The sequence below is a fragment of the Echinops telfairi genome, unplaced genomic scaffold (genome assembly GCF_000313985.2).
Source record: "Echinops telfairi isolate 266 unplaced genomic scaffold, ASM31398v2 ScPeMD7_18;HRSCAF=68, whole genome shotgun sequence".
Taxonomy (NCBI): domain Eukaryota; kingdom Metazoa; phylum Chordata; class Mammalia; order Afrosoricida; family Tenrecidae; genus Echinops; species Echinops telfairi.
Window position 1 is genome coordinate 98,325,489 of NW_022103915.1, and position 17,545 is coordinate 98,343,033.

Genomic DNA, 17,545 nt, shown 5'->3' on the forward strand with positions numbered 1-17,545 from the left:
ATGGGCGGTGCTGATTTGAGAGACTCGTTGATTGCACATCAGATACAGAATACACATCAGATCGAAAAAATATTATCACAAATTATTTTTTCATGTTATAGATGTGACTGTTGTGAACTCTTGGCTACTTTCTCATAGAGACTGTGAGAGCCTTCAGTTTCAAAAAAAAAAAAAATCCAAAGTCTGCAAGAGTTCAAAATGAGCATCGCCGAAGCTCTTCTTGAAGGAAAAATAGACCAACAAAAAGAGGCAGACCTTCTACCAGCTTTACTGATGCTGAGTTTGCTACAAAAGGAGAAGAGGTCCTGCCACCAGAAGTCTCCCTGGAAGAGATACCCGTTTGGATGGTCTTCCCCATTACCCTGAGGTCACAAACACAGGAAGATGCAAAAATGTCTATTGCAAGAGTGCACCAGTATTTTTCTGCAGCAAATGCAAAGTTCATCTTTGTATCACAATAGAAAAAAATTGTTTTGTTCTATTTCACACTAAAATGATAAACAAAAAATTTTGTATTATATTTTATAAATAAAATAAGTTTTCAGTTTGTTTTTTTATTTAATAATAGAATAACATGAAAAATAATATTGAAATGAAGGTGCATTTTTTATTCTTGTATTATAAATCCATGGACAAATGTGACAATTTGGGTACATTTAAAAAACATTGCAAACTTTATATATTTTTAATATATTTTGGTGGTTACATATATTGAAAACTATGAAAGTAAAGAAAACAAACAAACAAAAAATTTTCTTCCTGAAATTAAGAATTCAGGCGTTATAGGGTTACGTTTTTCCCATAGAACTGTCCTTGTAAGCTGTGTTCAATATCACAACAGATTCTGCAACATTTTTCCCAGGTAGGAAATATAATTTCACAGCCTCACGTTGTTCTCTCAAATTGGTCATCACACAAAAAAAAGAAGTTCAAATGAAACTGCTTTTATTAAAAAATTCTGTGACCAGAGAGAACCTTCCTAGGCAATGCCACTGGGTGCACTAGTTGCTCAATGTCGCCTAACAGGTAGAATTTTTTCCATTGATTTGGTGTTTTGGGTTTTTTTTTCAGGGGTACCCCCATACTTTAATCTTGCATGAAAACCCAAAACCAGATCACACCAAACCAAACAACCAACCAAGCAAGCAAAAACCAAAACTCACCACCAGTGAGTTGATCTCGACTCATAGTGATCCTATAGGAAGGACAGAGCAGAACTGCCTCTGTGAGTTTCTGAGGCTGTAAATCTTTATGGAGCAGGCCTGGTGGCATAGTGGTTAAACACTAGGCTGCTAACCACAGGTTAGCAGTTCGAAACCATTACCTGCTCTCTCTGTGGGAGAAAGACAAGGCTTTCCACGCCTGAAAAGAGTGACAGCCTCAGGAAGCCCCCGAGGCAGTAGTTCTATCCTGTCCTGGAGGGTCATCATGAGTCAGAACTGACTCAACAGCAATAAGTAAGAAATCTTTATGGAGTGGCTGGTGGTTTTGAACTGCTGACCTTCTGGTTTGCAGCTCAAAGCTTGTAATTCACTACTCCATGACTGTTCCTTCTTGTATGAAGAGAAGGATGAGTGTATGAAGTTCCATCTTAAACAATGTGGATATACCCGAAGAAGAATGCATGAAGGCATCTAAGAAGTTAGGGCAGATTTATCCGAATGGCTTCAATACACACCTTATGAAGAAGTGGGATGATTTTATTCTGATATGATAACTAAGTTTACAGATTCAGGGAAGATAAATTTTACTAATGTAGTCCAGTATTGTGGGGGGAGGTCAGATGCACAGGCATTCCCTCCCCCGAGGGCAATCAGTTGACAGACTGCTGTCTCATCCCACCACAGGGGTGCCCCACCCCTGGGGACAATGGACAGGCTCCTGTAGGCGGAGTTTTCACCCTACTGATAATGGTTCCTATGGAGACCCAGATATCACCCCCTAGACTACCACTCCCTCATTGCTGTGTAACCTATAGTGCAGCCCCTCCCTGTGACATATGTCTCTACCGGTAATTAGTGGGCTGGCATGCCCCCAAAAGGTATATAAGCGTGGGTCAGCAATATAGAGCTCTCTGACTCTCTGATCTCTCCTTGCTGCTCACTCCCTTCTCTCCCCCCTCTCCTCTCCAGTCCTCTCTCCCTTGTTCCCTTGTCCTCCTCCCCTTCCCCCTCTCTCCACATGGACCACCAAGCTGGGCTGAGATGAGCAATGCTACCATGTAATGTGTCTGACTGAATCATTGTAATATCTCTTGTACCTCTCATGCTCTCGATATAGCTCAACCGTACAATTGTGCATTACTGAACCCGTGGGTAGTATTAATAGTAGCAGCGGGTGGGGCCTGGCCCCTCACCCCTCCTCAACATTTTAATTTAATACTACACAGTATGATTCCATAATATAACATATCATTTTTCAATGATGAAAGTGCTTTATGTATATCCCTAACTTTAATTATCATAAACTGCACAACAGAATGCTCTTTAGTGTCCCCGAAAGATTTAAAAAACCCTAGCATACAATGTTTCAAGAAAGACATGATTAATTATCCTTATTATGTACTATGTATGCAAGCATATATCATCCAGCAGCAAAAGTGTGAAGAAATTATTGAAGAATTAAAAAAAAAAATTATTGAAGAATTTATACAATAGAGAAATGTTTCTAATTATAACATGCTAGAGATAAAGGATTTATCTAAAAATAGAGTAATTAGTTGTAGTATTCATTAAATTTTCTGTCATGACATTCTTTTGTTTTTATAATTACAGCATTTATTATGAAACAAACATCAAAATCGAAGTGTGAATCATTTAATACAAAATTGGTCAAAGTCAAATTGTGTGTGGCGATCATAGGATTTTCTAGTGTGTGCTGAACTAAGCATATGGCTCACGGTCTTTGTTGCAGAGTATGTGGAATATTCTTTTTTCCCCCCAACCTCATCTTTTTGATTTAAAAAAAAAATCATTTTATTGGGGGCTCATACAACTCTTATCACAATCCATCCATCCATCGTGTCAAGCACATTTGTTGTCATCATTCTTAAAACATATGCTTTCTACTTGAGCCCTTGATATCAGCTCCTAATTTTCCCCCGTCCCTCCCAAATCCCCCCTCCCTCATGAACCCTTGATAATTTAGAAATTATTATTGTTTTGTCATATCTTACACTGTCCAATGTCTCCTTTCACCCACTTTTCTGTTGTCCATCCCCCAGGGAGGAGGTTATATGTAGATCCTTGTAATTGGTTCCCCGTTTCTACCCCACCCTCCCTACGTCCTCCCGTATCACTACTCTCACCACTGGTTCATCTGCCCTGGACTCCCTGTTTCTAGTTCCTATCTGTACCACTGTACACTCTCTGGTCTAGCTGGATTTGTAAGGTAGAATTAGGATCATGATAGTGAGGGGGTGGAGGGAGGAAGCATTTAGGAAATAGAGGAAAGTTTTATTTCATCATTGCTACCCTGCACCCTGATTGGCTCATCTCCTCCCCGCAGAATATTCTTTTTGTAGAAAATGATAGTAAAAATTTTGGTACCCTGCAGTCACTAAAAATGTTACAGTCCAATTTGTCTCAGTCTGCTGAATTGGCAGGTCACTTTGTATTCAATTGCTAATAATATAGTTTCATTGAAAAACAGTTTTGCATTTAAAAATACTATGCTAAGTGAGAGAAGCCAGATATATAGATAGCTATTTCTCTCTCTTGCTCTCTCACACACGTATATACAAAGAGGCTTCAAAAAGTTTATGGAGAAATGCCGTTATCTTTTAATTCCATTTTCTGTGAATTTTTGGAAGGCTCTTCCTAGTACACAACCCATAAATCCTGTCTAAGTGTGTGAGTAAGCAGAGGAAGGAGCAACACAGATCATCGTCACTTAGGTCTAAGGGCCTTACTCTAGCCCTGCTTGTACACCAATGTTCTTTGCTGCTCTGTTCATGAGAGTCAAACCGTACAAGTCACCCAAATGTCCATCAAGAGATGACTAAATAAACAAACTGTGGTACATACGCAAAATCAAATCTTATTTGGCCATAAAACGTTCTTATATAAGCTAAACACTAATGAACCTGGAAAATATTATGCTAAGTGAATGAAGCCAGAGATAAAATGGCAATTATAAGGACAAACTTATATGATACACAAATTCAGACAATAGAATAAAGGTTACCAGAGACTGGGGTTAGGGAAGAGTTGGGGGTTAGTTATTGTTTATTAGTAGAGAGTTTCTGTTTGGGATAGTACAAAAGTTCTGAAGAGACATAGGAGTGATGTTTGTATAATACTGTGAATGTCTTTAGTGACATGAGTCAAACTCTTAAAAATGATTAAAATGGAAAACTTTCGTGTGTATTTTACCACACTTACAGACATTAAAAACTGTAACCTAAACACAAATAGGTATGTGCTTATCATTTTCCCAAGAATTAAAAGCCAGAAATAAAAATTGTTTTAATGGACGGAGCATCAGGATGTACTCCGGTCTCTCAGTTCTACAGCTCTAAGAAGGGTAACTACAGACTCGTTCGTCATTAGCAAAACTTGGCTTTCCACTTGGAGGGAGCAGAAACCTGACTCAGCTTATTACAGTGAGAGCCTGCACTCAGGATAATGATGGCTCTGTCAAGCGACAGCATCTAGCAGGCAGCATTTGAAATTTCACAGAGTCATCATCAGGTGGGATAGGCGCCGTGAGTGCTGCACCTGAAAAGGCTCACTACTAATGCCATACCCACGGGGCTTCTGCTGCAATGCTAAAGGGGAAGGAGCGAAAGAAAACGCATTTTTCTCAATGGATGCAAAATGAATACGTATAAAAAACAAAACAAAAAAGGACCCTAACGATCAGTTCGAATACCCAGGGATAACCACTGTTTAACATTCAGGAATAGAATCTTAAAAACTTTTTTTCTGAAACCATCTTTTCCACTTAAGTGAAATCTTGGGTCTTACTCAGAAATCCTTCATTTTACTGCTCATAGAATTAGGTACTCATTTGAATCACTATAAACAGGTTAAACTATCCCTTAAGATGGCAGAAATTCTGTCAGGGATTATTTGACAATCAGGGATATGGAGAATGTCTTTCAAAGTCACCATCTTAAGCACTAGAGGAAAAGAAAATGGAAAACGTTAGTAATTTCCATTAAAGTTACCTGTTCTGAAAGTCAGCAACCATGTCCCGCCGCTCGGAGATCTTGGATGAACCATCAAGCCTCATGTAGGTATGCTTCCTATAAACCATATATTCCTGCCAATCAGAATGAAATCATGTAACACATTTACTAAGGAAGAGCTACAGATTACTGCATTATAATTCTCACAAGCAACCACCCACTCACTACCTCATCTCATACTCAGCTAAATCATTAAATCTCAAAATGGGGACAACGTTATATCAAAAGTACAGTAATTTAAGGAAGTGGACAATGGTTATGGTTGAACAATGGGAACAAAATTACCGCCGCTAACATACGTGTAAAGAATGAAATGGCAAGTGTTTTGTTACACATATATTTAAAACACATACATGTACAGAATTCATAAATGAGTTTATTGCCAGTGTATTAAAACGGAGGGTAGCCTGAAGATTCCCACCACCCCTGTGGCTCAATTTTCAGCCAAACAATAGACAGGGGAATAACAACACTATTGATGTGTGCACTCTTTGGAATAATTGACCATTTGGGATCAAGAGGCAGCATTTCCCCAAAGACAAAATTCACAAGGATTAGAAGAGGAGGATTGGAGACTTGAGGGGAGGTGGGATGGGTGATGAAGGAATTATAATAAATGAGATGAAAAAGCATGTGTATGATTCACTGACTGTAAAACTGATGATCTGTTTTGTGAACCTTCACCCAATTCACAATAACAAGCTTAAAGAAAAATAGAATGGAGAAGAAATTTTTGAAGATACAACAGAGAGAACCCTCTATATTTAGAAGTTGCAATTCCTTTTACAGATATTGTCCAAACGAGCACTGAGCACTTGTTTCCTTTTCTTTAGCCCTGATTAAACTGATTAAGTGACAAAAAAATCCCATTGCTAGAAGAAATATTGTCAAAAGCTCAACACAGCTGTTTGTTTATAAGGAACACCATGAAACCGTTATTTTGGTTCTAAAAAAATCTTTTTTTCCTATTGAAAAGGACCGATTCTTTCTACATTTTGGGAATGTTTGTGTTTAGTCTGTGGTCAAAAGCTCCTTTTATTGCAATATTCTCATAGAGAGCTCTTCTGCCTAGTAGGTCTTTCGGCAGACAAGGTTGCTGTAGCTTGGTGTGGTGGCGCGGTGTATGTGGCAGCCGATTCTGAGAGTGGGTGGGCTCCAAGAGCTTGTGAAGGGCTTGGCAGCAGTCTCTAACTACAGTACATGCGCAGTGAAGCTGGCTGACAAATTCACTGAGGCACACACATCATGGTTGTGTTTGAATCCCCCCAGCTACTCCCTTGATTTGTTTCTGTTTCAGGGTGTTTATTAAGTGTTTTGATAATCAAAAGAGGATGGAAAATATTACTTTTGTCAAGGCTAAGTTTCAAGTTCACATTTAGTAGAACAGCCGTCCAGTGTAACAACAGAAAAGTAGAGGGGTTCTGGCTAAGAAGGTAAAAACTGATTGTGTGACGATGACCTCTTGAGGCTAGCTATCCCTGGGAGTCTCTGGGGGGCGCGGCCGCTAAGCTTAGCTCCTGACAGGTGGGGGGTCTGAGTGCACCAGGGTAGCTGTCGGAAAAAAAAAAAAGGCCTGGAAGCCCACTTCCAAAAACCAGCCACTGAGAATCCAGTGGGGCACAGGTCTCGTATGACACATTTGGGATCACCAGGAGCCAAAACTGACAACCAGTATTAACGTGGTAGCTAATCTAATAGGGGAAATGCTTCTATCTGGAACAAAATAACTAGAACATACCAAGATGGCTTATAGAGAAATGAATGATTTGGATTTTCATGAAAAGGTGGGTTTCTTGCACAGGCACTCTTGTATTTAAACAAGAACATCTAACCTCATGACAGCATCGATGAATGAATCTTCCTACAATCCTGGCTGAACACATCAATTGTATGTCAATGTCTGCACAATATCAAACGCAACCCACTGCTGTTGAGTGGGTTCCAGCTCCCAGAGAAGACCCGGAGCGAGCAGAATCTCCCCATAGGGCTTCCAAGGGAAGCAGATTGCCACACCTTTCCCTGCAGCACCAAGTGAGTTGAAATCACAAACCTCTTCAGTTAGTTGTGGAATGCTACCACACCACAAGGGCTCTGCGGTGCAATACGAGGGACTACTAATCCCAACCATAATCAAGCCAACTCTGCTGACAGAAAAGCAGTCAACGAGGGACCAAAAGTGAAGCTTTTCTGTTTACTGCTCAAATCCTTAGCTTTTCCACCCAAGGGAGTAGTAGGATTTCAGGAGGTTTAAAAGAGTTTAGATTGTAACTCATTAAATAGCTCCGAAACAGTAAATAAACTGATAACGTAAAAACACATGAAAACTGATTAGAGGAAAGTCTACATCCTCATGCACAGAAAAACACCTAAATGCTAAAAATTAAAAAGCAATTCAACGTAAGTCTCTCTAAAATTCCAGGTTGCTCAAAAAAGTTCATTTGGAAAGAAATCCCTCATTTTTTTGGACTTAGTTTCAAAACTATACCCACTTCCATCCTTCAGTTTTCCCTTTCACCCTAAAAATAAATCAAGTGATTTTACAGTATTCACAGTACTTTTGAAATCTTATGTTAAAAGTCTTTCTGAAAAACAAAAAAATGAATAAAATGTGTATGAATTATTAAGTATAAAACCGATGATCTACTCTGTAAAACTTCACCAAACTCCCCAAAAGTTAAAATGACTGACAACTACACTCACCCATTTCTATACCAAAAGGTTTTCTAAGATCTATTTTAAGAACCTTGCTCTACTCTTTTCAAAGCTAGCAGCTGAGTTCTGGTTAATAAGAGACTACTTGCTTAGTTTGTCAACTATATATTTTCAAATACGGTACAACCATTCCCAAATTCTCTATAATTTACTCTCATATTTGAAGGCTGTTGTTGGAGCCCTGATAATGCTACGTACAAGGTCAGGGGTTCAAATCTATCAGCTGCTCCATGGGAGAAAGATAAGGCTACCTGTACTTTTAAGGATTCATGGTCTTAGAACCCCAATGTGTGTCAGAATTCACTTGAGCAGTGGTGTTTGTTTGATGATTAGTTTAACAGTACTGTGTTTTGCCAAAATGGTGTCATGTTTGGCACTGTTATGCATGAAAGAGGACTTATAGGGCAGAAAGAAAGATGAGGATTACCTAATCCTTCCTTATACGAGGCATTCTGGAGAGAAACCCCACCCATGACCTTTTTTATGTCTTAGGAAAGGTTCAGAAAAGGATCGCAGCGTTTCATAAAGCATGTACAATTCCTTTTTTCAATTTAAAACAGCCAAGAGAAACCGAATGTAGCCCTTGTTCCCTTTCAACTCTTCAGTAACTTAGTGCCTTTTTTGGATCACACCAACATAAAAACTAGAGCTCCTGAATGTACCACTTGCCATAGTAAAGGTCTGAACTCATAGGAGAGGGGATTCAAATTGGAATAAAAGATAATGGGATTTTCCCACAAAAATTTTGAAGGCCCCCCATAAAATAAAAATGATAGCCTTTCACATTTTAAGAATCCTTGGTGGTACAGTGGGTTCAAGACTGCAAAGTTGATAGTCCAAGCCTAGCCGCACATCATGGGCGAGAGCTGAGGCCGTCTGCTCCTGGGAAAACGACCATTGTGAAACACTGTCCTCCTGGGTCACCGTGAGCCGGAGCTGACTTGATGACCGTGAGCTAACATGGGGAAATCTGGAGGCCTAGTTCTAGTATACACCATTTTAAAAGTTATTGAAAAAGTCAAATGGTCATGGATAAGACATCCCTTTGTTACTGAGTAATAACTCTCAACCAGGATTTAAAAACAAAAGCAAAAAACATAACCCAGGGATTCTCACTCTGTGGGTCTGGGCTAGGACCTCAACTGGCTTATTTATTTATTTTCTAAAATTCTCCAACAATAATTCTAACAGATACTCTCTATCACAGCTGAGAACAACTGCTGTAAGGGGAAGGCAGGGTCGCCCTGAGGACCTGGCTCAGTGTGGCCTTTAGATAAGCAGCACTGACAACACCCGGAGTTTGCTACACATGCAGAATTGAGGGCAAGAATTTGCACTTTTAACAATGTGTGATTTAAAAGCAAAATTAAGCCAAGAAATACTGATGTCGAATGTATTCTTATGCCATTTTTAAAGCATTGAAACTTAAAAGAAAAGCAGCATCTTATATCGAACGCTTCTACTAAATAAAAGAACATAAACTGAGAAGGCAGGTGAGCTCTGAATCACATCCACTAAGACTGTGTGTTTTTTGGTTTTTGTTTGGGCAAGGCCCTAAGTCTTTATTGGGAGGTACAGCCACCCACCTGCAGTCACTGCAGATGGTAGGCACACTCAGTGTCTGGGTAAGAGGGCAGGTTCAACTGATATTTCTTTTCCAGAGCAGGCGGCACAAAACGGCCCCCCAGACAGTGGTAGCGACCAGTAAAGTGGGCAGCAGACTTCTTGGGGACCGTGAGGGAGATGAGCAAGTCTGGCTGGAGCCCTTCTGCGTTTCCCTTCTCCACATCCCATCCTGAGGGAATGTCGATGCTGGCAATGGGCACAGTGACTCCACCCAGGACTTTCAGGATGCTCTGGAATGGCTCCCGAACATCCCCTTTGAAGCTGAAACCAAAGATGGCATCCACGACCAGCTCACAGAGCTCATCAATCAGCATGGGCTCCAAGGGCAGGTCGCTGAGGAAAGGGATGTCCATTTTCTGGCACTGGGTCACGAGCGCGGTGAAGAGTGGCTTGTTGGGCCTTTTGGGGTAGTAGATGGTTGGCTGGTAGCCAAAGAGCTTGAGGTGCCGAGCACAGACCAGGCCATCGCCTCCATTATTGCCCGGGCCGCAGATGACCAGGACAGTGGGAGGGCTCCTGGACATGGACGTGGGGGGATAGACCTTGCCGATGGCCACGGCACAGCTCAGCCCGGCCAGCTCCATGAGCTGATCCACGCTGAACTGGTACTCGTTTAACAGCTCCTGGTCCACCACCTGGGCCTCCTCCTGGCTGCGGGAAGCCTCGGGACGCCATCGCCCAGGTGCCGCGGCATCCCTGCCCCGTCCCCCAAGACTGTTTTAAGCAGTGGCATGCAAACAGAGGGTCAGCATATCCCAAGACAGAAGGAAAGTGTCTTCTATTTAAAGCACACTAAACAAAATCAAACATTCCCAGAGGAGTAGTGATGATGGAGTAGTAAAGATGATGATGACGCTCAATCAGCACTAAGTATGTATAATACATTTTAGCTGGTTTAATTTATTCAAGGTGGCCAATGGTGAAATGCTCAGTTGGTAACTGCAAAGTCAATGGTTCTAACCACCTCACCAGCCACTCCAGAGGAGAAAGATATGGTGGCTGGCGAAGATTCACAGCCCTAGAAACCCCATGGGGCAGTTCTTTGTCATTACAGTGTTGCTATGAGTCAGAATCAACCTGATCGCAACAGGTTTAGTTTGGGGCTTAGCTCACCTAATCCTCACAACAGCTTGGAAGGCAGATGCTAACTTGATCACCCCCATTTTACTGCTTGTAAGGTGCCCGAAAGTGACCAAGGTCATATATGGTAGAAACCAAACCAAACAGTCCTTGGCTTTATACTCCATGACTTCCCAATTGGCAGAGAAGCTCACCAATGAGTAGGGGGAAAAGGTAAGGGGAGCCCTGCCAATCCTAAGGTTCATAATAAATTCCCTCATTATATAACCTCTACCCATCATCATCATTAAAACATTGGGCACTTAGACTAAAATGAACCTATACAAATGGTTGAGTTGGTGTGTATTTTGCTATGTGTAATCTAAATAACAAAATAAATAAAATTTAAAGAAAAAGCAGGGAAAAAAAGAAAGAATCAAAAGGTAGGGGGAAAAAAGGCAAAGGTTTATATATTCCCATCACCAACCTTCCATTCTGGCATGTCCCTATTTCAAAGCTACGTCTGATTCATTTTGATTCAATTGCGCTTTCATCTAGGGATCTGGGAGAAGACCTGAAGAGCCTGGTGCTGGCATGTGTCTCAGCACAACCCGGGCTGCACTCGCATCTACTGCACTCACTGTGGGAGGAAGCACGGCAGCCCTGCTTCTCCACAGGGCCCGCAGGCCCGCACAGACTCACCACAACCTGCCGCGCTGCCGTTCCCTGCCCTGTATCACATACGCCAGTCACAATGGGCTTCGCCCCCAGATGCCTTACAACTTTCTGTCTGGTACCTTTTTATATCTGGCTTTCTTAACCTGGAATCCCCTTTTCGCTGACGGTTAAAATGCTATTTCAGTCCAGTTCAGATGGCACTGCCTAGGCTACTATTTCCCAGAGTGGGTGACGCCACACCCTGGGGGTGCTGGAACAACCCTGGGGAGCTGCCAAGGCAGATACCTACAGTTTATCCTGGATTGTGGGCTATAGTCCAAACGCTTTTTAACTGCCAGGGGAGCACTAATTTTTTTTTTCCCCTGAAAAGAGTGTGGTAGGGCCAAATAAGTCTGTGAACCTATGGTGACTCAAGAAACATATTCCTTCTCGCTATTTTTAGTTCTGTTTTTATGCTTCATTTTTGTTACTAGGATCAGGGTTCACTTGTCAGTTATTTACATATGTAGATGTATGTCTCCTATATAAGACACATTCTCTAAAGTCAAAGATCACATACAGCAAGTATTTATATTCATTCAGCATAATGCTTTGCTCACAATTGGCAAGAAAAAGTTGCATTAAAGAGACTAAATACAACAACTTTCCTCTAGTTCCTAAATGTTTCCTCCCCGCTCCCACTACCATGACTCGAATTCGACCTTGCAAGTCTGGCTAGACCAGAGGAGGTACACTGGTACAGATAGGAACTGATAATACAGGGACTCCAGGGCAGATGAGCCCTACAGGACCAGTGGTGTGAATGGCGAAACAGGGAGGTAGAGGGAGAGTGGGTAGGAAGGAGGGAACCGATTACAAGGAACTATATATGACCTCCTCCCTGGGGGACGGACAACAGAAAAGTGGGTGAAGGGAGACGTCGGACAGGGCAAGATATGACAAAATAACAATTTATAAACTATCAAGGGCTCATAAGGGAGGGGGAGTGGGGAGGGAGGGGAAAAATGAGGACCTAATGCGGGGGGAGGGGGGGTGTTTAAGTGGAGAGGAAATGTTTTGAGAACGATGAGGGCAATGAATGTACAAATGCGCTTTACACAATTGATGTGTGTATGGATTGTGATAAGAGTTGTATGAGCCCCTAATAAAATGATTTTTAAAAAAAGAACTTAATAAATAAAGAGACTAAATATAAATAGTATGATTACATGCTGGCACATTTTCTTCTACTATTCTTAACATATAGCGAAAATCTCAGTTAACAATGACACAAATTTGCTTTTCCTTCCATACGGCAGTCAGTTTTAGGGCATCCAGCTTTCCAATATATTGAGAATCATAGCTCCCAAAGGTAATCTGAAATTTAAGAGAAGCCAGCTCATAGATGATAGAAGGTCTATTCAGGATGAATACTTCTCCAGTGAGGTACTGTACTTGGATGGCTGAGTGGGCAACTTAAACAAGCCAGTGCCTCAGACGTCATAATGGCTATGATTCTCTGGGTTTAATTCTGTGTTGCACTATTGTAATATACTGGTTTAAGTTCAAGATTTTTTTTGGTCTGGATTCAATACTTAACAATCATACCACGCACAGCAACAGTTGGCTGAACTTTTCCAAGTACTTTTGTAATGCACAGCAAATACGGATTACCCTAAACTTCAGACCCAGACGCTTGATGCGACATAAACGAGCCTAGAGAGGAGTCCCAGAGATACAGAAGTCATCTGCAACGCGCTCTACGCTTGCTGTGACTTACACTGTCGGGGTGGCGGAGTGAAGGAGGAGGGAAAGAGTGTTCTTAACTAGGAAACAAAGTGTGGATTAGAGTACTTTAACTTAATTGTGGTGGTAGGAAAAGTTCTATCTGCCATCCAGCTGGACACCAGCACCCCAACTGCACAGGAACTACGTCTCTGTCAATAGTCACAACCCCGCAAATGCAAACTACCCTGGAGCATCACACTTAGAGATCAGAGACAGGACTGAGGTCACACACAGCACAGAACAAGAAAGCGGTCCTTGGGGTCCACACAACAGCTCATTCTTCACAGCTGAAACACGGCTCCAACGAATGTTCACTGCCATCATGAAAGTGACTGGGAAAATCACGCTCCGGGGAAGGCACAGAACTGTAGATATCTCAATCTAACCCTGCACCCCATCAAGATCCACAATACACTCCACGCCCACAAAGTAAAATTTGAGGACTAATTGTTTTGAATAGAGAGTGAATGATATTAAAACAAAATTAAATTTTCAGGAAACAATGTTGAAGGTGAAAAGAGCATTAAATAAATACACCAGACAACAAATAGTCGCAGCATTTTCTAGTTTTGCATCCTAGACACGTTATACACACGGCTAAGGAATGTCAGCAGGTGTGAAATGCAGGGTTAGAATTGTTTCCCTTAATTTAGAATTCCTCTTGGAGAGAAGCATCTACATTCAAAATATTTTTAAGCTGCCTTGCTTGCAAATCCTACCCACCCAGTTCAGCCAAACCCACTGCTACTGACTCCAACGCACATGACGCTATGGGACAGGGTAGAACTGCCCCTGTGGGTTTCTGAGACCGTGATCTTCACAGGAGAAGAAGGCCTCGCCTTTCTCCTGTGGAGTGGCTGCTGTTTCCGACAAATGACCTTGCGGTTAGCAGCCCCAGGCCTAACCCACAGCGTCACAGGAATCCTTTAGTGACCCTGCAGGGCAGAGTAAAGCCAGCTAATAATAAGGTTTTCAAGGCTGTCAATCTTTAAGGAAGCACACCACTACAACTTTCTTCTGTCGACTTTCTGGTCGGCAGCCACAAGCTTAACCCCAGTGCCGAGTCTACTCCGCCCAGAGTAACGGCTGTGTTACAAATGGCGGGGAGGTGACCCGGGCAAGCAGGGTTTATGGCACTCGTCTGGACAAAACCCATCATTATACCCTGAATTATTTATTATTGTACTATTTTGAGAAGTACTTAGAAGAATACAGCATATAGAACAAATGCTATTTCAAACTTAAAGCTCACCTTCCTCTAACACAGCTTACTTTTTGGTCACTTCCTCACTTTCTCTCTTTTAACCTCACAGACTTTTAGGACTCTACAACACACCGATACAGCCTTGGAAGAGAAAGATCGTCTGCCTTAATGAGCACAGCATATTGGTATTTCCACAGTGCTTCGCAGCGAAAGATGACTACTTCATCTATTTTTCTCAAGCTCAGCAAAGGTACTCATATTGTTTTGGTTGTTGGGATAATTTTGTTTGACAGAACATTAAAGATCTAGACAGTCCCTTTATTTTGGATTAGTACACTCGGGCCTTTAATATAGTCTAGAGTCACATCAAACACAATGGTTTAATCACTGTTCTTAAAATAACTTCGACACTTATAAGCATTTTCCCCATCATTTAGAAACAGGTGGTCTACTTATCATGTAAACCAGGTTTGGCCTGTCAACAGCATTTAAAGGACTAAACATTGTTTTTATGAAACCCAAGGCTACTGATAAATTGACCTCAAACATCATTTGTTATGTCTTCCCTAAAAAGAAGTGGCCAGATAATTAAAAGAAGACTCACTCATTTCAGATACACTGAGTTTATTATTCTAAATAATAAACTCATTGAAAAAGTCAGCGAGCCAGCTTTGGCTTTCAAAATAAAGCCTAAACGCCCTACCCTCTTTCTACCTTCCATTCCTTTCGCACTGACTGATAGGGTCTCTTTCCCTTATTCCTGCTACGCCACTGCATGATGACCATTCATTCAGTGGAGTAAAAGGGTGAGACAGTGAAGTCCTCAACTCAAAAACTTCGTGGAAAAATATTGAAAAGACAGCATCATTTTCCCACGAACCTTTTGAAGCCCCCTCATGTAAGTAAAACCTACAGATAAACATGAAAATATTTAGATACTCCAGCATCTCTTTCCACAGTGGGCTTTCTGGTAACCAATGGCAGTTGAGTTGGGGTTTTGGCCTTCATGTCACTGTTCAGTTTCTATATCTATGACCTCCTCTCCCTCAGACACTGCAGGAGGAAGAGGGGACTCTACCCCCGTAAAGAGTTAGTCTCGGAAGCCCAGAGGGGGCAGTTCTTCCCTGTCCTACAAGGGCACCCTGAATCAGAATCGACTGGATGGCCGTGAGACCCTCAGGCAAAAACCAGGCAGCGCATCAAACATCGACGCTAGCAAAGTAACAGTGAGACACAGCTGCATCTTTTACCACTAACCAAGGTTAGCTATGTGTTAGAATCACTTCAAAGGTGATTTAAATATCTTGATGCCCAGGGTTTCACTCTTATAAGAATCTGCTGGGGATGAAGCCAAGCAACATTTGTAAAGTTCTTGGATGTCGAGAACCACCACCCTCACTTTGGCTTTTACTTAGAAAACCAACCCCAACATTCTGTTTTGCATACAGGATTTCAGGACTTTTTGAGGTGAGTCCTAGACACTTACACACCTTTTAACTTGGGGAATTTATAAGTAAGGGTGTTCTAATTAACTGGCATAGGAGGCAGAAGTCTTCTGCATCTTCCTACATCTGCCAGAATGGCTTCTGTTCCCTATATAGACTACAAAATCACAGAGAAGTTTGGGGTTCCATTAAGCAGGGCTGACATTACATAGATACCTGATTCCTACTCACAACGCTCCTACAGAACAGAACAGAACTACCCGGGTGGGTTTCTGAGACGGTAACTCTTTACGGGAGTTGAAAGTCTCATCTTTCTTCTATAGAAGGGTGGTGGCTGGTGGTTTTCAAACGAGTGGCCTTGCTGTTAGCAGCCCAACGAGTAACCACTATGCCACCAAGGCTCAAATATGATTCCTTTACTTGTGATGTCAAGCTGTACTAGGTCCCCAAAGTCCCTCTCTCCTACCTCCAGCAGGTCTATCATCCTGGTCATCTGGGAGTAGATAAGGACCCTATGTCCTTGAGATTTGAGCCGAGTCAGCAGGACATCAAGGGCATACAGCTTTCCACTGTCAGTGATGAGGCTCTCCTTGCCTGGGGAGAAGAAAAGGGTGAGGGGGAAACTATTTAATCGAAGCAGCAAAATAACTGACTGCAAAGCTGTATGTATACAGCCAAAATCCCTACAACCAGGATGCTTGCCACCATGAGAACGAGAGTGCGCCACAGGAAGAAACACAAAGCACCACTAGAGCCAAGTGTCCAGTAGTGCTCTGAGAAGAAGTACCCTGGAAGAGGAGGTCCTTTCCAGTTGACGGTCCCCACCGCCATCTGCTGCTGAGACACTGGAGAGCGAGCGTCCCTGCTCTGCGTCCTCACCAGGGCATCCCCCGCACACTGTAAGACAATGTGCACATTGCCTCTGCTCTCAGTGACTTGAAAACTTTATTTTCTCTGGACTGATTCAGTCTTTAGATCGTTTCTTCTGCTAGTTCTGTGCTTCAGTGGTTGATCCCTGAAAGCACGAGAGCAGCCCCTGCCTTGTAGCCACTTCAACACCAAGTGCAATAACATACCACACCCACTTCGCTTTTCTGTTTTTAAAAATAAACCTCTACGGGATGATTCCAAGAAGGTTAGCTGGTAAATGTCACTGTTTGGAGTTATAATTCCACAAAGAAACTATGGTTTGTTTAGCTTTTCAGAAAGACTGACTTTGGGGTTCTGTAAAACCAAGCTGCTAAAAAACAAAACAAAACACCCAAGCTGCTTTCACTCACTAGCTTGTGCTTTCTCCTTCCTCTTACCTTTTTTTTTTTCTTCTTTTAAGTATTTCAGTCAGAGATCTTTAAAGAACACTTAACTCACAAACTCTCATCTCCTATCCATTCAGTATCATTCAACTCCCATCATATTTCAGGAAATAGAGTTTCCTGTTTGCAGACTGGGTCCATAAACACGCCCTGAACAATTGTTGCCATTAATAGGGGACAAGATGGGCTTAAGGGGCTGTGGATTTTGAGTACACATGGAAGGGGCTTTGGGGCACACACGGGGAGGACAGAAATATTACGCAAATAACCAAAAGAAAGAAAGAAAATCCCAATGCTTGCCCTTAGTTTCTGGGTGTGATTCATGGCTCTTCTTCAGAGTTGCAGAGGCTGACTGCTGAGAGCGACCTAAGAGTTCTCCACGGCCAGCTCGCCTCACTGTGCTCGCCACTCTTGCCAAGTGTACGATGACTGTGTAAACTGAACAGGAACGGATGTGTTGACAGCACCTAACAAATCATCAGCCACTCTGTTTTTGCTATACAGCCCTAGGTCCTGGATGTTGACTCCTCTGCACTGCGGCCTGCCCTTT

The 17,545-nt window shown here is 42.1% G+C and overlaps 2 protein-coding genes across 3 annotated transcripts in view; both read right to left on the reverse strand.

Annotated features, from left to right (window-relative positions):
- INO80 (INO80 complex ATPase subunit) overlaps positions 1–17,545 on the reverse strand; it is a 113,242-nt gene that overhangs the window by 29,678 nt on the left and 66,019 nt on the right. For both annotated transcript variants that reach the window (XM_045287779.1, XM_004712722.3), the window contains exons 26-27: positions 16,149–16,276; positions 5,171–5,265 (exon numbers count right to left, since the gene is read on the reverse strand). In XM_045287779.1, coding sequence (XP_045143714.1) covers positions 5,171–5,265; positions 16,149–16,276 — 223 coding nt within the window. The remainder of the gene's footprint in view (positions 1–5,170; positions 5,266–16,148; positions 16,277–17,545) is intronic.
- On the reverse strand, positions 9,496–10,692 carry LOC101638627 (NAD(P)H-hydrate epimerase-like). Its single transcript, XM_045288019.1, has 2 exons — positions 10,643–10,692; positions 9,496–10,180 (listed from the first exon to the last, which is right to left on the reverse strand). Exons 1-2 carry the CDS (start codon positions 10,690–10,692, stop codon positions 9,496–9,498), a joined length of 735 nt encoding a protein of 244 aa, XP_045143954.1.